This window comes from Acomys minous (genome assembly GCF_964271855.1).
Source record: "Acomys minous genome assembly, chromosome: 14".
Taxonomy (NCBI): domain Eukaryota; kingdom Metazoa; phylum Chordata; class Mammalia; order Rodentia; family Muridae; genus Acomys; species Acomys minous.
In genome coordinates, this window is record NC_140496.1 from 3649799 (window position 1) to 3671453 (window position 21655).

At 48.9% G+C, this 21655-nt stretch overlaps 1 protein-coding gene across 1 annotated transcript; it reads right to left on the bottom strand.

The window, feature by feature from the left end:
- Nucleotides 1–4841: 4841 nt before the first annotated feature.
- On the bottom strand, nt 4842–17864 carry TSNAX (translin associated factor X). The gene is made up of 6 exons (XM_084756300.1): nt 17636–17864; nt 17247–17351; nt 15906–16020; nt 13015–13145; nt 9793–9920; nt 4842–6520 (listed from the first exon to the last, which is right to left on the bottom strand). The coding sequence occupies exons 1-6, from the start codon at nt 17649–17651 to the stop codon at nt 6146–6148; spliced, it is 870 nt and encodes a 289-aa protein (XP_084612426.1). The 5' UTR covers nt 17652–17864; the 3' UTR covers nt 4842–6145.
- Nucleotides 17865–21655: the final 3791 nt, after the last annotated feature.

Genomic DNA, 21655 nt, shown 5'->3' on the forward strand with positions numbered 1-21655 from the left:
CTGGAGGAAAAGAAAGGTTGGGAACGCAGCCAGCAAGTGCAGGAAGTCAAGGGGTTACAGGAAGTGCAGGAAACCCAGGTCATGACTTTTGCTGCCTGTAGCCTGAGCAGGTGAGCAGCTCCTGCAAAGCCTCACGTATGCCATCTGCACACGCCAGCCCTTGCTGCTCGTCCCGGGTCTAAGCAGAAGGCACGCCTTTGTTAGACTGCAGGTAAAACACTTAAGGCAAGCAAGTCACACAAGCCCAGTTCCCCAGACTCCACGCTCCTGAGCAGAACCAGAGGGGCTAAAAACCAACAGATAGCCAACAATGCCACACAGTCCACCAATTTGGTCACTATGTGCACACACAACTTGCTGGAGGGTGGAGCTTCTAAATATATCATGCTTGCACCCAAGGTGGTGCACCTGGCATTGAAGCAGTGGGGGAGTGGGGAAGGGGGACAAGACAGGGACCCCCTGCTGACAGGCCCATTTCTTTCTATGATGCCTACCCTTCCTTCAAGGCAACAGTTTGCCTTTGACAACCTGTAATTTGAAGTTCTAAATGAAAATACAATACCCTATAGTGACAGGATAGAGAGGTGAAAAGGAAAACACACATACACACCTAGCCAATTTATAAAATGTACACACTATAAAGGAAGGAGAAAAGCACGCACTATTGCTAAAGCCCTTGTTCCCGGAGCAGCTCTTGAGGTGATGATGAGAGCTCACCAGGCCCCCTCGCCTGCCCCACCGCCACCCACGTCGCTGGCTTGCAGCCCCAGCCCCAGCCAGTTCTAAGTGGTGGAAGCCTAGCGCCTCCTCCCTAAAGGATCCATGCTGTTACTATTCGTCCAGCTGAAGTGGCTGCTCTTTGGTCATAAACACATGAAAATACTAAGTGGTGTCCCAGAGACATGTGTGTGTGTGTGCGCGCGCGTGTGAGTGTGCACGTTATGCACACATGCCTGTGTTACACAAGGCAGGCAGAGACACACCTGCCGGCGTTGTGGATATGAACAAACTTCTTGGACTCCCGTGTTTTTCATGTTCCTTGGACATTGTTCTGTCATGGCTTCGGTTTTGGTTTGTGGGTTTTCTAAACTTGAGGCTCTGCACTGCTAAGCAATAGCTCCACCACTCAACTATCCCCTCAGCCCCAGCATATGTAATTAACCTTCACTCCATGGGCGTGCCTGTTTGTTGTGTGTGCATGTGTGCAGGCCAGCAACGGGAGTCAGATCCCTGGAACAGGAGTTACAGCTGTGAGCCGCCACGTGGGTGCTGGGAACTGAGCCCTGGTCCTCTGCAGGCGCAGCCAGTACTCCTAGCTGCTGAGCGGCATCTCAGCTCTCCCTCAGCCGCAGCATCATGGCTTTGAAAGCAACACAGACAACATGAAGGATACAATCTTTTTCAAAGACTGCTGAGAGAAGCACTGCACACCTACATGTGAAGGTGACAGAGTTGTGCCTCACTCCACAGGGTGTGCTTGGACAAGTGCCATCTTTCAGTGTTCCTGCTTATAAAGCTGGATGACAGCAGTGGGTGGCAGTTTTATGGGATCCTGTGCATGTATTTGTCCCTGACGGACACATTGTGATGGTCACTGAACTGCAAATACATTTGTCCTAATCTCCAAATTAAAAACAGTAATTCCAGCTGGGTGTGGTGGAGCACACCTTTAATCCCAGCACTCTGGAGGCAGAGGCAGGTAGATCGCTGTGAGTTCAAGGCCAGCCTGGTCTACAGAGTGAGTTCGAAGACAGCCAAGGTTACACAGATAAACCTTGTCTGGAAAAAAACAAAGCAAAAAAATAAAAATAAAATAAAAAACCAAAAACCAGTGATTGTATTTTAAAAGGGGGTAAGGGGTACAGCAGGAAACACTTGCTCAGTGGGATTTGCACACCTTTTAAAACTATGAGACAGCACTCAGGAGGCGGATCACTGGGAGGTCAAGACCAGCCTGGTCTACAAAGTGAGTCCAGGATAGTCAAAGCTAACATAGAGAAACCCTGCCTCGAAGAAGAAAGAAAGAAAGAAAGAAAGAAAGAAAGAAAGAAAGAAAGAAAGAAAGAAAGAAAGAAAGAAAGAGAGAAAGAAAGAAAGAAGAAAGAAAGAGAAAGAAAGAAAGAAAAAGAAAGAAATTCTGTAAGGGCTGGAGTGATGGCTCAGAGGTTAGGAGCACCTTCTGCTCTTCTGAAGGTCCTGAGTTCAATTCCCAGCAGCCACATGGTGGCTCACAACCACCTGTAATGAGATCTGGTGCCTTCTTGTGGTGGGCAAGAACAAGTATGGGCAGAATGTTGTATAAATAATAAATAAATATTAAAAAACAAAAACAAAAACAACCCAAACTGTGAGACTGGGCACGGTGGTACACATGTGTAGTCCCAGCACTGGGGAGTCTAAGGCAAGAGGATCATGAGTTTGAGACCAGCCTGGAGTATATAGGCAGCGTGGGCAACTTTGCAAAACTTCACAGATGAGAATGAAATTATGTATAGATCAATTCATATATATTCATATACATGAAGGAAAACTGACACTATCAACTTGAAAACTGAAACAAAATGAACTAATCCTAAATATACATGTATGGATAATTTAACAAAATTTACAATCAAATAATGATGGAAGGGCTGAAAGACTGCCCGGCTGACAAAGCACACACTGCCCCTCAGCAGCTGGGAAGAGCTGCAACCGGCGGTAAGGGGTGTAAGCACAGACGTGGAGACAGGGGGGTTCCAGGGCTTGCTAGCCAGCCAGGCCAGCTCAATCAGCCAGCTTCCAGTTCAGTGAGCGCCGGTCCCAAGACACAAGGTAAGGGGCTGGAAAGACGCTCAGTGCTGCTCTACCAGAGGACCTGGGTTCAACTCCCAGCACACACATGGCAGCTCACAACCACCTGTAACTCTAGTCCCAGAGAACCCAACATCTTCTTTGGGTCTACCTATGTTCTACGCACGCACACAAAACTCCATACACACAAGTCAATGTAAGAAAATAAGGTGGGTCCGGCATGGTGGAGCACACTTTCCATCCCAGCACTTCCAAGTAAGAGGAGGTGGGGGTGGGGCTGGGGAGGTGGGGGTGGGGGTGGGGAGGTGGGGGGTGGGGGTGGGGCTGGGGGGGTGGGGAGGTGGGGGTGGGGGTGGGGAGGTGGGGAAAGTGGGTGGGGGGGTGGGGAGGTAGGGGGAGTGGGTGGGGGGGTGGGGAGGTAGGGGGAGTGGGTGGGGGTAGGGGAGGGCGGTTCATTCAATGCTGGCCTTGATCTAGAGTGAGTTCCAGGAAAGCCAGGGCTACGTGGAGAAACCCCATCTGGGGATGAGAACGAAGAAACTAAAGAGACACTCAACATTGACCTCTGGTTTCTACATGCATGTAAACACATGTATATGAGCACCTACACAGATGTGCACGCGCGCACACGTGGGCACATACACCACTTACTGGCATTTTTCCTTTTAGCTGTTATATTACTAGATTGAACTTACCCTATATTACTATTCTGTATGCAGCAAAATAAAAATTAAGTCGATTTTATCTGCCCTCAGTAACTTACTTCAATCTATTTGTCTTTGAACCTAGCATGAGTCTTTGGCAGAGAAGAGAACTTGGAGCCATTCCATCAACCCCTCACTTAAGCATCCATCTTCTTTGAGGGGGACTGGAGCTCTGGGGTTCTCTGTGAAAACTACTCATTTAACAGAAACAAAAAATCACAACTGGAAACAAATAATCCACTTTCATTTCAAAATCCTGTTACCAACTTGTCATGGAACCTTTACTCGGTTTCTTCTTCTAATTCTTTATTGCATTTGTATTGATTTTGTTTGCAGCGGGCGGGGATGTGCCATGGTGCCCTGCAGCCTTTCTCTCTGCCCACCACATGGTTCCATGCAGGGCCATGAGGCCTGGTGGCAAACACCTCCACCGAGTCGTCTGCTCAGGTAGCCAGAACCAGTTCCTTTTTGTGCGGAGAGAAAACCCACCAACAGACAGATGATGCTGTCACTGCACCAAGAACACACCGTGAGCAATGGCGCCCAGTCACCTGCAGGAGGCGCTGCTGACTACACCAGAGGCCACACACACCCCAAGCCTGCTCAGGACAGCCTGGCTTGCTCCTTGTCCCTGGACAAATCAATTTGGGGTGTCAGGCTGGTATCATCTTCCCTCCCATGAACTGCCTTTCGTGACCTTAGAGAACACAGGAGGCCCACTTCTGTTAAAGTCTCCCCACCAAGCCTGAAAACCTAGCCAACTACAGGGGTGTGAGGAGCACAGAGCAGAGGGGAAGTCCCTGGACTGCATTTCAAATTGAGTCAACCACTGGGAAGCCTCCTTACCTCAGGGTTTAAGAAAAAGAGAAAAGCACTCTTAGATTTCCATCTTACCCAAAAGTCACGACTAGACTTACTTACTGAGAATTTCCAAACGCTGCTGTCAGAACAACAGACTCTTGAGGCAGAGGTGTGGCTGAGCTGGGATGGAGAAAGGCCTTACCACCAAGCCTGACCCCACTGAGGCCCTAGCACCTACACGGGAGGAAGAGAAAAACAACCCTACAAGCTGTCCTCTGACCTCTATACATACTACTGTGCAACAATAAATAATGTAATTTTAGAAGTTAAACTAATAGGGAAAAAAGAAAGAAAGAAAAAAAAAAGCCGGGTGTGGTGGCACACGTCTTTAATCCCAGTACTCGGGAGGCAGAGACAGGCAGATCCCTGTGGGTTTAAGGCCAGCCTGGTCTACAAAGTGAGTCCAGGACAGCCAAGGCTACACAGAGGAACCCTGTCTCAAAAAACAAACAAAAAACAATATAAAACAAAAACAAAACCAATGAATTTCTGTAGTTTAATATTTTATTCAAAATTTGTTTTAAATTTCTGTAAAACATTCTTCAATCCATTATTTTATTCAATCCATTATAAATTCAACTTGAAGTAGCCAAGAAACAAAAAAACAAAAAAACAAAATCAGGTAATGGGACTGAGCATAACTAAGTGCTGTGTCTTAAAACAGGAACCACAGGCCCGCTGTCACCAAGACAAACAAATCTAACTTATCAAGCATGTACACATTTTATTTTTCTTTCAGTAATAATTTTTGGAAAATTACACTTTCAAAGAACCAGCCCTTACAAATAGATACTCTTTCCAAAAAATAAAACCCAGTATCCAAGTTCTGAGATCTCACAAAAGTAGTTGAAAGCACGTGGTGGTGTCAGCTGGCAGGTCATGCCCAAGCCAGTTTCACAGCACAGGGAGCTCTGACTGGCTGGGTAGGTGAAGTCTGAACCCCTGGCTGCCGCGACACCAAAGCTCCCTCCTCCGCGTTGGCAACTGTCTTATTGCTGAATTACATATAATTCATTTTCTTTGGCAACGTCATTGGCTAACACCAAGGGACGAGGATAAAGGTTTGGGTTGTCAGCATTCCAGCCACTGCAGCTGCTCTACTGTGGTCGCTAAAGGTGCTAGACCAGGAAGCCCGAAGGCCGTGACAAAGGCCACTGCTCACAGCTTATAGACTAGCGCATAGTTACTCAGCATCACCAGCCAAAGCCACCTCAGCTCCAATCCCCACGCTGTGATAAAGGAAACACTAACTGGAGGGCGCTGCAGCTGGACAGCCATCAGCTCTCCTGGAAAGCCGTTTTGTATAAATTCAAAATGGCCTAAACTTGACCAATATTACCCGAGTTCTCATTATAATATCATCGAAACTTAGACTTAACTTACATTTTTAATTTTTGTCCCACATTCTACACCTACTTTAAAGATTTGCCATCACACTGCCAAGGAGCGTCAGCAGGAGGCTCACTGCACTTCCTCTCCATGCAGAGAAGCGCCCACTAAGAGACTTCCTGCCACTGAAAGTTTCACTGCGAGTTCAAAGTGATTTAAGGAGGTGTGGCAAAGTGTGCAACAACACAACAACAAAGCAAACCCCGGGAGAAGCACATGCACAGACACTGCACGCAGACGCTCGTGAGCATGGGAGCCTGCGGACACACTATACACAGCTGTGAATGACTTCAAACTAATACAACTGGAAAGGTCTACAAAAGCCACACTAAAGTCGACTGCACACTGACAACAGGTTCGCCACTGTCTCCAGGAGCTGCCCAGAGAGCGGAGCGGGCTGCTTAGGAAATGCTTTCGTCCTGATCCATGATCTCTGTCTTAACTGAAAACACATCGGCCAGCATGTGCTTGGGGATCTCGGAGCCCCGGACTTTAAGGGCGTAGCACGCGTTCTCCACTTTGGCCAGGCTCTGCTTCAACGTGTACAGCTTCTTAGAAACCTCATAGGGCCCAGTGTTGCCGATGAAAGAGAACCCATCGTAAACCTGGCGTAGAAACTGGCTCACTTCAAAGGGGGTGTCAATGTCCCCATCCCCCACGCTGTTGATGCACATTCGCATCAGCTCTCCAGTGAGGTCGGCCACTCCCAGCAGGTAGTCAACAGGTGTGACGTTCAGGCTCCACGTAACCAGCTTATCTTGTCCCTCAGAGGACGGCTGGTGAAGACAAAACAGAAGGACACACACACATGAAAACACTGATAAAGGGAGTAACTAAGGCTTTACAGTCATAAAGTACTGGAATCAGCAGCAGGTGAGGCACACTGGTCTTTCCCATGCGTTAACTATATGGCGGGGGCACAAGCAATCCATCCATATGCTGAGTACAGAGCTGAGCCAGGCGGCTCGGATACATTACAATAATCAAACACCAACAACTGAGCACAGGAGACACAGGCTAAGCAGGCCGACTTGACGTCACTGCGTGACCACCACTGTCACCCTGCAATCACAACCCCTCCCTTACGCCCGCTTCCCTGCCTCAGCTGGCCTCTCCTCCCTACCCTGCAACCACACCCAGCTCCTGCCAGGGCCACCATCTCCTACTACTCATGCTCAGCCAATCAGAGTCATGACTCAGTGCTGAGGTCCTGTCTTCCCTACACAGAGCTGCCAAGGCCAAGTGATCACATCCACAGACGTGCAGTCCGCCCTGCTCCACGCTAGTGATCACATCTATAGACTGTGCAGTCCGCCCTGCTCCACGCTAGTGATCACATCCACAGACTGTGCAGTCCGCCCTGCTCCACGCTAGTGATCACATCCACAGACTGTGCAGTCCGCCCTGCTCCACATTACTCAGCAGCCAGGTTCCCTTCAGTGTTTCCTTTATGACTGTATGTGTATGGGCGCTGTGCCTTCAGGTCTATCTGGAGCCCTCAGAGGCCAGCAGGCATCCGATCCCCTACAACCAGAGTTCCAGATGGCTGTGAACCTCCCTATGAGTGCTGGGGACTGAACTCTGAAGCCCCAGGCTGCTCCCTCTCTCCAACCCCTCCTCACAGACAGCCTTTTCTGTGTAGCCTCTTCAAACACTAAAACCCATCAGTTTCAGTAAACAATCCAGCCTAACTTCGCAGGGCCAGCCATGTGCCAATTGCCTCACACTGTCACTCAGCTAGCCTTATTACCACCCCAAAACCATATCTACATTACAGCCCCCTCCACCTGCACCTCCCATCCTCCAGTCTCAAATGACAAGTCATTGCTCCTCTTGTGTGTCCTTCCTTGCCTCACCTCTCCCATGGCCGTGGGTCACAAGATACTCGCCTCCTGGAAATGTCTCATCTCTCCTAAGCCTGAAGTTCCCCTCTCTGCAAATAGGACTGTTATCCACCTCAGTCTCCGTGGATTCAACAAGACAATATTCACTAAGTTCTTGGCATAATGTACAACCCAAGAAAACACTCCGTAAGTGTCAGCGGCTGTCATCAGCACTACCATCATGTGCATCTCGCGCCAGGAGCTTTTTCCTACAGCAACGCCTGAGCTGTCAGCACTGTGTGGAGCACAGCTAGGTGAGCTGTGAGCGCACGCTGGGCAGCCTATACAGCCACCAGGGAAAGAACTGCGCTGTGTGAGGACCTTTAAGTGAGGTTAAAGAGTACTACCTGCTGAGACTAGAGCAGGAGGGCAGGACACCATGCTGACTAGTCCGTGCTTTGCTGGCAGGTTGTGGAGTGTGCGAATTAAGAAGGAAGGGGCAGAGGGCTCCGGAGCACCCACGGCACCCATCTCAGTCCCGCTCACACCCTGCAGATCCCGTGGCCCATGGCCCATGACTGAGAAACAGGCCTGAAACACAGCAGTGGTCAAAGCCCTGCTTATCAACAGAAAGAGGAAGCCCAGAGACTGCCCCCTACCCATTCTGACGTTTCTGAAAGGTTCTTGTGAGCCCAGACTGGTTTTGTATTGTTTTGTTTTGTTTAAGGTAATAATAGTAGGTCGTAGAGAGGAACGCATGTCAAATGCCACTTAAAAGAATATAATTCAGAGAATAAATGGTCTTTGTTATTACACAGAAGGGGTCATGGTTATAAGTTGATTTTAGAGAAATAAGCATAAACAAATTTAAAGTAAAATTTGTCAAAATAAATTCTGCTTTCTAAAAACTATTAATAAAGAAAATTTTTGCTTAAAGTACAATTTTTTGAGATGGACACTTGAGTGTTTAGGATGACAATGACATCATTAATGAACTTTAAAATAATTGATTCAGAACTACCTGGCGAATTTTATCATTCCCTTTACCTTTCTGAATATTTGGAATTTGGCACAGCAATTTCTTTAATGATTTTGACAATATTCTCACAAGTCAAGTTAAAAGAAAAATTTCTTTATCAAATTCTCAGACTTTTCAGCTGAGGGGGCCTATTTGAGAACACAGGCTCAGCCTGTGTGAGAAGTGTGTCTAGGTCATAACCTCAGAGCCTCAGACAGCACACGCAGCCGGCCTTTCCCCACTGCCTTTCTGCTGAACTAGAAAGGAGGCCGCGCTCAGGAAGCAGACGCGTAGCTGGCCCCCCTTCTCACTGATCCCATCCTGACTAGGGGATGAGTCAACGTCATGAGTAGCCATGGACGCTGAGCAAACACAGGAGTTCATTAGACTACAATTTTTTTCTGTTCACACCAAATTAAGCTTAATTTGTAATTTTTAACATTTTGCTTCATATTCAAGTAATCTTGATTTCTAATAGTTTGTCTACCTACCCTGACTCCGAGTAGTATTTTTAAAAATTAATAAAAGAAGAAAAATGAGAAAACATTGTTTATCTTAATTCATCTGAGAGAAGAGATCAAGCCCAGTTAGGCATGAATGTTGTATGTTCAAATCCAAAACATGAAAGAAGCACTTTTTTTTTTTTGAGACAGGGTTTCTCACTTGTAGACCAGGCTGGCCTCGAACCCGCAAAGATCCGCCTGCCTCTGCCTCCCAAGTACTAGGATTAAAGGCGTGCACCACCACACTCGGCTTAAGAAGTACTTTTTAAAAGTCAAAATGCAAAAGGTTTTTCCTTCCTGAATTCAGAAGAGCATGAGATAGTTTAGTAAGTGATAATTGGCTCTTCTGACTGCTGTAACAATGAAGTACTGTTGAGCACAGGCAGTGCAGGATTTAATACCTCTGTGAGCCACTCTCTGATAAAGCCCTCTGCAGTGGGTGCACACCAGGGTCCCTGGACATGCCCTAGCAGTGCTGAGGATGTCAGGCACTAGATTTTAAGCACCCTGATGCAGTGTGCTGAGCTCCTCACTCTCTGAAGCCTCGCCATTCCTGTTCTGTCACCAGTGGAGACCCTGAAGAGCGAGCGAGCTCTCTGGGGAGACCTAGCAAGGCAGGTCTCAAGAAGTCAAGAGTCGCCATCAATCACTATGCTGCTGTATAAATTACAGAATAAAACTGAAACATGATTTTAATTTCTCACAGTCTTGCTTTCTTTCCCACTGTCTTCTGTTGTAAACGTCAACTGCTTGTTAATCTCCTCCATACTGATTAGTGAGCGAGTCTTGATGAAGTGTTGAAAAGAGACAGCTTCCACATACTCCTGCAGTCCTGAAAAACAAACAAACAAGGTTACTAGGAACGAGCACTGAATTATACGAGTGTCGCCATAAAACCTGGAGACTGACATCACCCATCACGACGAAGCGTGGCGAATGGCCAGGTAGGCTGTATGAGCCGAGGCAAGGCACACCAGCACGGCTGGGCTCTGAGCCGAGGCCTCTGTACGACAGCAGTTGAGATGGTGATCTGGGGCACGAGTCCTATTACTAACAGGAATAAAATAATTACAAATAATAAGAACCTGCTTGCTGTAGAGGCACAAACCACAATAGGAGGTTTCACATACTACTGTCAAAGAAGCACAAGCAGTTGAACTGGTCAGTCTCGTGCCATGCATGCTATGCCCAAGCAGCTGCACCCACTAAGTCCCCCTAGCACTGCCTGTGTGACACGCCCTAGGCACCCATATCTCCCAGCCTTGCACAGTGGCTCACACCTGTCATTCCAACTCAGGAGGGTAAGGCAGGTAGACTGCCCAGACCCTCACCCAGCCTGGACCACACAGGAAGTTCAGGCCAGCCTGGGTTACCTAGCAAAAAACAAATAAAAAAAACCTGTCACTGTCACAGCTGGGCACCGGGCACAAGCCTGTTATCTCAGCTCTTGGGAGGCAGAGGCAAGGGAGTCAGATGTTCAAAGCCAGCCTCAGCTACATGCCAGTCTCAAAAAAAAAAGAAAAGAAAAGAAAAGAAACTAAGGCTTGTGCTGTCTCACTCAGGGGCCCGACACTGAGAGGCACGCTGGGTCGTGTGTAGGTAAAGGATGTTTAAACAAGCTATGTTTCAGCCTGATGAAAAGGACATCCGTTATTTTCAGTGTATAATCCCCAAGGTGAACATTTTCAGCCCACTGCCGCACTCCAAACAATGCCTTCCCCTGTGCTGCTACCCTGGAGGAAATCCAAGAGGAATTATTTACAGAATCTGCTTCCAGTAAGAGAGAACTCTGCAGGCTGCTTTTATGTAATTTGTTCTTTTTTGCTTCATTCCCACCTTAGAGCACACACAGGGAAGCCCAGCCACAGGCTTCTGGCTACGTGTGCTCCCACTGTACCCAAGCCACACACACTCAATCTGGACCCACACCTAACCCAGCCTGAGGGCGAACACTTGAGAGCTCATCTTGCTTTGCAGGATTTTAATGCATTCCTTAGAAAATTGTTTACCTCAGATATAATCACAGAGGAGTGGAGTCAGGCTCATACAAAGACTTGTAGGCAGAGGTAAACAGCCGCATCTCTCGCAAGAACCAAAAGTAAGAACTGCAAAGTGCATCAACTGACAGACAGACAGGCAGACAGACAGAATGTGGTCTAGCCATGCATGACTACACCATAACAAAGTATCGATGCATGCTAGCACTGAGAACCCTGGACCTATTATGCCACACAGAAGACATTGCTTGTGTGAGACAGGTACTGCAAGTTAACCACGCCAGCACTGGGGAGGTGGAGGCAGATGTGACGATCCCAGAGAGATGGTAAACTAGTGGCTGCTAGGGGGTTTGGGGTAAAACAAGCAATATTGCTAGAAGCTACAGGAGGGACTTGGTACAGCACATTCAAAACTAGTGTCATCCTTATCGACACAATGTTACAGAGTCCAGAGTGAAATGTCAACTCTCTGAAACAGGTTTCAGAAAAGCAAAAGAATGTTTAGAAATAAAAGAGAAACTCCCTGAAAATACTCTCCCTCAGGTGGACATCACACCATTGTACACCAGAAACAAGTCTACTTGGGTTTTTGAGAGCCATAAAATTCTAGCCGTTACCACTGAAGTTTCTAGCATAGAATACAGACTGCAAACTGTGATCAGATGGTCCCTGAAGTGTTTACAATTCTAAATTGTAGCTATTTTGCTCCCAGGTTGAGGCTGGCCTCAGGGAGTTTTGGCCCTGGTTTTATCTGATGCTGAAGTCAGTAGGTTCAACTGAATCTGGAAAGAAAGAGGCCAGTGATAACCTTTGTTCCTTTTCCGTTCTCAGAAGTGGTAAAAACTATTTAGGGGAACCACAAAGCAAATGAGGTGGCTATAAAGCAGAGTGGCTATGTAAGACCCCAGCATGGCCAGCAGGAGCAGGATGGTCACCAGGCCAGGAGGGCAGCGCAGGCAGAAACCACAACTCTCCAGCTGGCCAGACACTCATCTAGTCCATCACTCACATCCTTGAATACACTAATTAAAACGTTAGTAAGGAGCTAAGCAACTTATTTCACACATGTAAACATCTCAAAACATGCTACTATCAGTGACCCTGACTAAAAAGGTTTTTCCTTTAGGTGCAGAGCACTCCCCGGCCTGGTAACTTCTTAACAATGACAAGAAAATGCTCAAGTAGCTTATGTCGCGCAGTTAGCTGCATGCACTTGCTCGGCCTTTCCATTGGGCCCCGCAGGCTGCTCTCTCCCTAGTCGGCCTGCCATCAGCGCTGTGCTGAGGAAGCACTCGACTCCTTCAGTTCCGTGCCAGAGCTTTTTATTTTCAAGTCAGAAGAATGTCCTTTTGGACTCCACCAAAACAAACAGTTAGCAACTGCAGCAACAGGCTACTCCTGAGTGTCGCGATGGCAACACTATAAATACATTTACTATTTTCCTAAGTCCGACCTAAGCAATGTGTAAGTCACAGTCGCATTCCATTTGACTGTTTCACCCTGACTGGAGAAAACTCTGCTGTTTCTTCAGTTCAAAACTCCACTCTAACGCAGGCAAGCGCTGCGCGTCAGTCACGCCAGCACTGGGGAGTAGAGGCAGAAGGGTAAGAGGTCAAAGCCAACCTCAGCTACATAGGGGCTTTGGGGGCCAGACTGAGCTATAAGACCACCAAAACATCATCTTAAAGCCCTCTTCCTGTGGCACCTGAGATGGCTCAGTGCGGAAGAGCGCCTGCCACCAACCCTGATGACCCGAGGTCAAGCTCTGAGACCCACAGGGTGGAAGGAGAGATCCAATTCCCACAAGCTATTCTCTTATGTCCACATGGGTCATGGCGCGTGTGCACGCGCACGCGCGCACACACACACACACACACACCGATGAAAACTGAGATCCTTCACACACGCTTCACTGACCCTCAGACCTACCTGTGGTGACAGCCCTGTGGAACTGGTGCATATCTTCTCCCGAGAGCTCTTGGGCTACCTGTAGTATTTTCTGTCTGACACCATCCAGTTTAATTTCTGATTCCGTCAGTATCTCCTCCATATCAGGAGAACTGTAAAGACATTGGGAAACTTGAAAACATCAGCTTTGTGATCAAAATCTGATTCATACAAATCAACCTCTACACTTGGCTGCTTCTATCTAAAACAACTCAAAGGGAAAAAAACAGATCATGCAGAACAACGGTGCCCAGGCAGCAGGAGCACGGAACAGGGCCACAGTCGGGGCAGGGAAGACACACCCAGTGTCCAGCTCAGGGCTCCAGAGTTTCCAAGTGACAACGTAGGAAGAAAGTCTGCGCTGAAAGCTGAAAGTCTAAGACGGTCATGAGCTGAGTGGGCAGGGCAGAGAGCAAGGAGAAGCTGCACAGGGACAGTGCTTCAGAGCTGCACTACACACGGGCCTTCCCCGGTCTCGGACTGAGCACAGGTCACTGCAGGCAAGTATAAAAACTGTGGCCTAAAGCCAGGCGTGGTGGCGCACGCCTGTAATCCCGGCACTAGGGAGGCATAGGCAGGCGGATCGCTGTGAGTTCGAGCCTAGCCTGGTCTACAAAGCCGAGTCCAGGATAGCCAAGGCTACAGAGAAACCCTGTCTCAAAAACAAAAACAAAACAAACAACAACAACAAACAAACAAAAAAACCAAAACAAAACAAAAAAAAGGTGGCCTTGAACTCCAGGCCAAAAAAGAACCCCCAAAGTGGACAGGCAGAACAATTCCCGTACCCTACGTGCAGCCAAAAGAGCTGATTCACCATCAGCACAATGCTGCAGATGTGTTCATGTGGGCTCTTCAGGCAAAAGAAAATTATTCCAGGTGGAAATCGGAATCCATGTGCCAAGAAATAAACAACAATAGAAATGGTAGCTGCAGGGATAAATGTACAATCTGTTCCTTGTTCCTAAGGCACACTGTTTAGAGTAAAAACAGTGTCCTGCGGACACAGTACAGAGGTAACAGGAACTGCTACAGTGGCATGGAAAGTGAGGCGAGTAGGGAACGGAAGACTGCCCTAACCCGTACAGGCTGCTCAGCCTGCTGCAGAGACATGCGAGCAGCCCTGACTTCCCAATGCACTGCAGTAACTGACAGGGCACACCAGCACCAGACCTGAACTCACCAAGTAACTGTCACACAGAACCACATAAAGCAATTGTATGTCTGGGTACCCATAAATTTCAGTTAGCCCAGTGCTATCTGAGAGAGATGACCCAGACTGCTGAGATGCACACTATACACCATGAGGCAACATGTGCACATCATACTCAGATTGGGGGGGGGGGTGTATAAAAAAATGAATCCAGAGCCACTGAGATGGCTGAGGGGGACCCACACGCTGTGCAAGCTAGAGACCTGAGGTGTAAGTCCTGGAACGCATGGGAAAGAATAGTCCCAGAGGTGACTAACACATGCAGGTAAGTAACAAATAAAATAATCCTGAAAAAGACAATAGTTGCTTCAGAATATTTTGAATAGTAAAACCCAATTACATCTGTTCTTCTCTAAACAAAGACACATCCACCTCTAGAGGCAGCTGGAACTCATTCTGGGGAGCTGGAGCTGGACACGCAAGCTGAAGCAGACGCCCTCTGCCCCAGAGGAGCACGAGAGGTGAGGAAGGCTGTGTGTGGTTTGCCGCATCCTAAAGTACTCCTGGTGCTTAGGCTGCTCTAACCATCGCCTGCTCTGCCGCGTCCTAAGGTACTCCTGGTGCTTAGGTTACTCTAACCATCACCTGCTCTGCCGCGTCCTAAGGTACTCCTGATGCTTAGGTTGCTCTAACCATCGCCTGCTCTGCTCAGGCCAGTGTCACCCTGCTCCTTTCTCTTGTAGCCCAGACACCAGAGGGACTCTCCCTAGAAAAGTAAGAGTGGGCCTGGAGAGAGAATGTAAAGCCAACCATGCCACAAAGCTCAGAGAGAAAGTGTCAGGGAACTCAGCAGCCAGCTGAAAACTGATTGTGAAATTAACCTTTTTTTCACATCTAATATTAAACTCAACTGATACTTTAATGTAAGGTTACAAAAGATAATCCAAGATTTAATATATTTCCTTCAGACTATCCATATACATATAAAACATATACATATATGTAAATAAGTGGTCTAAACACACTATGAAATCCTTAGGTAGGCTAAAAGTAAGAATCCTCCCTCCTATTTTTAAAATGTTGCTTTGGGGGCTGAAGAGATGGCTCGGAGGTTAAGAATGCAGCTACTTCTACCAAGGACCAGAGTTCACTTCCCAGCACCCATGTGGAGAGGCTCATAATGACCTGACACCCATGTACAAATACCCACAAACAGACACACACAAACACATTTTATTTTTATCTTGTTTATGGGTATTTGCCAACATGTACGTCTGTATACCTTCTGTGTGCATGGTGCCCAGAGCCCTAGAGCTAGAACTGCAGACTGCCACTATGTGGGTGCTGGGAACTGAGCAGCCAGTGCTCTCAACCACCGAGACAAAGCTCCAGCTGCTAGCATCACCTGCTACTATGGAAAACCCAAAATATCTAATATCTGCTACCACCTGTTGAGACATAAAATGTATAAATACAATATATCAAAACATTAATCTTAATTTTTAAATTATATTTATTTATGTGTGTGTCGATGTGCGTGCACGCACTCATGTTCCACGATGGGAGGTGGTGGTGCCAGAAGCCACCTTTCAGGACTCAGTTCTCTCTCTTCACAAACCCGATGCAGAAATCCAGCTCAGATAACCTGGAAACGAGCACCTCTACTCGCCTAGCCACCCATGAGCCCTTCAAGTAACAGATTTCAAAGATGTTTACCCACCTCGTAATCCTATGGAGAAGAAAAATGGTCCTCTTGCTCTCAACAGTGATGTCCCGGCCTAGCTTCACAAGTCTCTCGTACTTGTCGTGCCTCGCGTCCAGCTCCTGCTGAAAGGCTACAACACATTATGCAACCACTAAGCATGCAGACTCTTTACTCAAAGCCAGCCAAACAACAGAGTGCACGCATGGCGCGGCGTGCATGCAGCCAACACTGCGGTCGCCAGCCTCCACTTAGCAAGCAGAAAACAGTGGTCATGGCACTAACTCTCCAAAGCAACTGAATACTACCCTCTACCCTAAGATGGACAAAAAACACACAACTTTGGAATCCATATCCCAAGACCTTGACTATTATAGCCTGTAAAGGTGTTAATATTAGTAAACAGGTAAACAGTTTCACGTAAGAAAGCATTAAAAGGGGGCTGGAGAGATGGCTCAGAGGTTAAGAGCACTGTCAGCTCTCCCAGAGGTCTTGAGTTCAATTCCCAGCAACCACGTGGTGGCTCACAACCATCTATAATGAGATCTAGTGCCCTCCTCTGGCGAGGAGGCAGATGTGCAGGCAGAACATTGTATACATAATTTTTTTTTTTTTAAGCTGGAAAAAAAAAAGCATTAAATGAGCTGGGCATGGGGGCACACGCCTTTAATCTCAGTACTCAGGTGGCAGAGGCAAGCAGATCTCTGTGAGTTCGAGGGCAGTCTGGTCTACAAAAAAAAAAAAAAAAAGGCAGCATTAAATGTTACTTAATATGGAGATATGCCATATCCTTAACAACTGTCCTGGATGTAACACCATCTTCTCACTTACCATTTACTAGCATGTATATTTATATTTAGTGTGTTAGGTCACTTAACTCAACTGGCACCCAGGCAAATGTATTTATTTATTTATTTATTTTGGTTTTTCGAGACAAGGTTTCTTCTCTATGTAGCCTTGGCTGTCCTGGACTCACTTTGCAGACCAAGCTAGCTTGGAACTCACAGAGATCCGCCTGCCTCTGCCTCCTGAGTGCTGGGATTAAAGGCGTGCGCCACCACCGCCCAGCTGACAAAATTTATTTTGAGGTAGCACTTTGTACAGGACACAGAATATACACACAGACACAACACACGCGCACACACACGTACGCACACTGGTATTCTTAGTCTAGTAACTTGGTGAAGTTGATCAGATTTTCAAGGCCACTCAGGAAAGCTAAGCTTTTCATCTCATGGCCTGCGCCCCCCACCCCGAGACAGACAGACAGACACACACACACACACACACACACACACACACACACACACACACACACGACCACACGACTGTTAATGGCTCTAACTCCCCTCCCCTTACATTTGAAGGCCAGCATCACCGGCGAAGACGAACTGACATCCTTCCCTTCCCTCCTCTGGTTATGCGGGAAGTTGTCATGCTTCCTCTTCCTGAAGCCCCCCGGTCCTTAGGGGGAAAAGAAGAAGAGCTGGATGGCGCCTTTCCTTTGTCGCCCTTGCACAGCCCAGGCCACCTCCTTCCTCCCCCGACCCCAGGACCTGCAGGGCCTCCCCGGCCACCCCCGAGTCCCCAAACCCGACCCGGACGTGCGCTGGCTCGGGGGTCGGACAAAAGCGCGGCCCCGAGACTCGGGGAACAGCAGGGCTGCGCTCGAGGTGGCTCTGCAGGGGACGGCGCGGTGACAGCGCACCAGGCCCGGCCTGCCCCCTCCACGCCCCGGGCCCTCGCACCTTCTTTGCCGCTCATGGCCGCGGGGCCTCGGCTCGCACGCGCAGGGACCGCAGCCGCCGAGCGCCGAGGGAGCCCGCGCGTGGGTTCGGCAGCGCACAGGCCCTCGCGTCGCCGGAGGCCACCGCCGCCGCCGGAAGCGGAGCCCTTCGCTCAGCCTCAGCCCCGGAGCCCCCTCGGCCGCGCACACTTCCGGCCCGTGCCGCCTGCGCCGCGGCGGGCGCGCTCCTGCACTAGCGCACGCTTCCGGTCCGCCCGCCCCCCTCCCGCGCGCTCCCTCTCCCGCACACACTTCCGGTCTGTGTCCGGGCTTCTCTCGCCTCCCCCCCAACACGCACACGCACACACATACACACACACGCACACACACTCACGGGAACCCGGCGCGCTCCCTCCACGCACACTTCCGGCGTGCCAGGCGCTGACCGCAGCCGTGGAGTGCCCGGCAGCCTCCTGTGCACACCGCAGCGTGTGGTGGGAGGGTTTGGGGCCCTCCAGGCTGTGCTCACACCACACCAGTCAACTGAACACAAGCCCGGAGTCTTGGGACTTAAGTTGAGCCACGTCCATGTTACACACTGGTCTATCCTTGCTAACTTAGGACCACGCGGGACAGTTAAGGAGGCGACACGGAGGGGTTTTCTGCCCCCAGTGCCATCCAACTCAAACACCTGTCACCTCCGAATCTGGGGCGGGGGCGGGGGTGGGGTGGGGGGAGAAGCTGGATGGATGGGACAGATTTCTCGCGCGGGAAACGGCTGCTGAGGAGCGTCGCTTGGTGGATGATGGACACACGACCGTCTTGAGTGTCCGTGGCTCCTGAGCCCGGCCGTTCACCTGTGCTCCCCTACTGTACAGGGTAGCGTACATGGGAGGGTCTGAGCCCGTGGCAGACCCGGGGGTGGGTGGGGGGTAGCACCTGAGGAACACTAGCTGAGGTTACTCTCATACAAACACACACACATAGATACTGTGTGTGGGGGCGGGGATTGGCCAGGCGAGTGAGGCTCGTACCTCCGCCCACATAAATGCCAGGTGGGTGCCCCTCCTGCCCGTTGTTTCTGGGAAAGCGGAGATGAGGGAGGAGTAGGCAGCAAGCTCTAGGCTCATGAGAGAGACCCTGCCTCCATACCCTAGGCAGAGAGTGATCAAAGGCGATAACCCAGGATTCCTCTGGCTTGCACACACACACATGCACATACATGCATACATGCATGCATGACACACTCGTGCAGGCCAAAAACAAAAAAGCCCCCAAACAAAATGTGACCATGCTTTAAATACAAACAGAAACGAAGAGACTGCTTTGATATCAATGTCTTAATCCAACTTCCTCCAGGACTCAAGAAAGGCTGCTGTTAGCACACTGCCCCACTCTGCCTAGCGACCTCTGATGTCATCACCTGCCGCTGCCAACAGGGGCACAGGATTCAAGGGACAAACCCACCTCCAGTCGCTCTCTTCCTCAGTCTTTCTCTTTCCTTTGCTTCTCTCCCCAAGCGTCTACAGCAAATCTTATACTGTGTATCCGTTGTGGCGACTATTTCATCTTCACTCTCTCACCGCCCCCTCTTTCTTTCTCTCTGGGGTGCCCCTACCACTATAATAAACCTCTCCATATCATACTTGTTGCCTGGCATCTTGTTTTTCATATTTCAGCTGTGGCTGTGACAGTCTCACACTTTGCACTAATTTGCCACACGCTGGGGCTAGGAAGTGTGCGCTTTCCTGAAGCAGCTCCCAAGCCTTCACTCCCAAACCCTGAATCACCCTTGCCTTGTGCAGCTGCTCCCTGGGTTCGCTGGCTGCGTCTCTGCCACCCATTGCTCCTCACCGAGCCAGGTGTCATCCTTGTGCTGACTTCTCCAAGTGGTTAATGGAGGTGGATCCCCTGGGCGCTCTTCCCAGCACTTACTTACATAAGTACTTAACCCCAGGCTGCCCCGTGTCCCAGCTAGCACACCTTTGTTAGGAAACCTCTTTGAGCTTCTGTGGCACCCTGCCAGGAGTAGTATCCTTCCCAGAATCCTTTCCCATCTCCTTGTTTTACTGTTGCAGTCACGAACACCTAAAGTTGGTAAGTGGTAGACAGTTGTTTGTTTTTGAAGGACCCTTACCACCTTGTCCTGGAGGAGGACTCTGTAAAACCTTACATCTGGAGTGCCATCCTGCCCTCTGCTGAAATTACCCCCCTTGGACTCACAGAGGCCCAAGGGTTTAGGAGGCACCTGCTGTTGCTCTGAATAAACCCCCACTCTGGTCACCTGTACAGGGGAAATGTCACATCTCAACCAGCTTTAGATGTTGGGGGAAATCTCAAAACTGGTGCTGAGGAGCTGACATCTCAACACCTTCTATACGTAATTAATCCATAAACTGCACATGGGAATGTGATAAATTACCAGACTCTGGGGTTTTTTTGTTTGTTTGTTTGTTTTGGTTTGGTTTGGTTTTGGTTTTTGGGTTTTTTTTGTTTTTTGGTTTTTTGGTTTTTTGAGACAGGGTTTCTCTGTATAGCCTTGGCTGTCCTGGACTCACTTTGTAGACCAGGCTGGCCTCGAACTCACAGCGATCTGCCTGCCTCTGCCTCCCAAGTGCTGGGATTAAAGGCTAATTACCAGACTCTTGAGTGAAAGTTTTAGGATGGGTTTGGAACTTGGGGAATTGGTTTTGAGATGGAAGGTGTTACATAGCCCAGGCTGGCCTGAGGATGGCTTCGAGTTAATATCTCTGCCTTTACCTCCTAAATGCTAGAATTACAGATATGTGTCGTGTCAGTACCGGCAGCCTGCTTTTTGTTTGTTTTGTTTTGCTTTTTTAGGCAGGATCTTGATATGTAGCCCAGGCTGGCCCCAAACTCACCACATAAACTCAGGCTGGTCTCAAACAGTCCCGCTGCCTCTTCCTCCTGCAGTGCCGCGGGTACAGATGTTCACCACCAGGCCTGACTCTGTTTCCTGCTCACTTCTTTCACTTCCTAAGCCTGAGCCAAGGGCTTCACACCCCTAAGGTAGCATTCTACCACTGAGCCACATCCCTGACCTTTGAACCTGAACATTTGGAAAATACTGATGGGATCCAAAGTGTATTTCAGGCATGCACACACCAACTCAGAGCCTTGGCTTTCAAGCAAAGCTGGGATGTAGATGAAAATAATGTTTCCCTTTCTTAATCCCAGAGAAGGAAGCCGGGTAGCAATCGGAAGGGAATCAGCAGGGAAATGCTCACTTCCTGTGTGTTAGGGTGCCTGTAATCAAGAACATAAGATGCTGGGTGTGGTGGAGCACACCTGTAATCCCAGCACGCAGGGAGGCAGAGGCAGGAGGATTTCTGTGAGTTCCAGGCCAGTCTGGTCTACAATCTGAGTCTAGGACAGCCAAGGCTACACAGAGAAACCCTGTCTCCAAAAACCAAAAGAAAGAAAGAAAATGTTCTGAAATTGACTGTGATGGTCACACAAATCTTTGAATAGACTACCAGTTCTTCCGTTGGTCACTATGTCAATTGTATGGCATATAAATTGTATTTCACTAAGTGTATTATTTACTAAAGAGTGATCCAGGCGTGGTGGCACATCCCTGTAATCCCAGCACTCGGGAGGCAGAGGCAGGAGGATCACTGCAACAGCTACCCACTTTGCATCGTTAGTCCAGAGCACACATAGGTTAGACTGCCTGTTCAGTGTCCTTGAGTGTCTAAAGTGTTTCTCAAAACTAGCTGTCTAAAATTAACTATCAGCATCTTTCAGTCTACTTCTTCAGCTGCACTCACTGTTTCAGTTCATTTATGTTCTAACAGCTGGTGTTGATATCTAGCTAGCTACCTACCTATCTATCTCACTTGAAAACATGAATGTACGGCACACGTACACACCATCATCACCATCACCATCGTTGTCACCATCATCAGCACCATCATCATCATAATCATCATCACCATCACCATCATCACCTCCATCACCATCACCATCATCATCACCATCACCATCATCACCTCCATCACCATCACCACCATCACCACCA

What these genes read in the sequence shown, in the direction of transcription:
- TSNAX (XM_084756300.1), bottom strand. An exon ending in CTTCTCCATAGGATTACGAG is followed by an intron (nt 13,146 to 15,905) that starts GTGGGTAAACAT and finishes ATGTCTTTACAG; the next exon opens with TTCTCCTGATATGGAGGAGA. An exon ending in GTGGGAAAGAAAGCAAGACT is followed by an intron (nt 6,521 to 9,792) that starts GTGAGAAATTAA and finishes TGTCTTCACCAG; the next exon opens with CCGTCCTCTGAGGGACAAGA.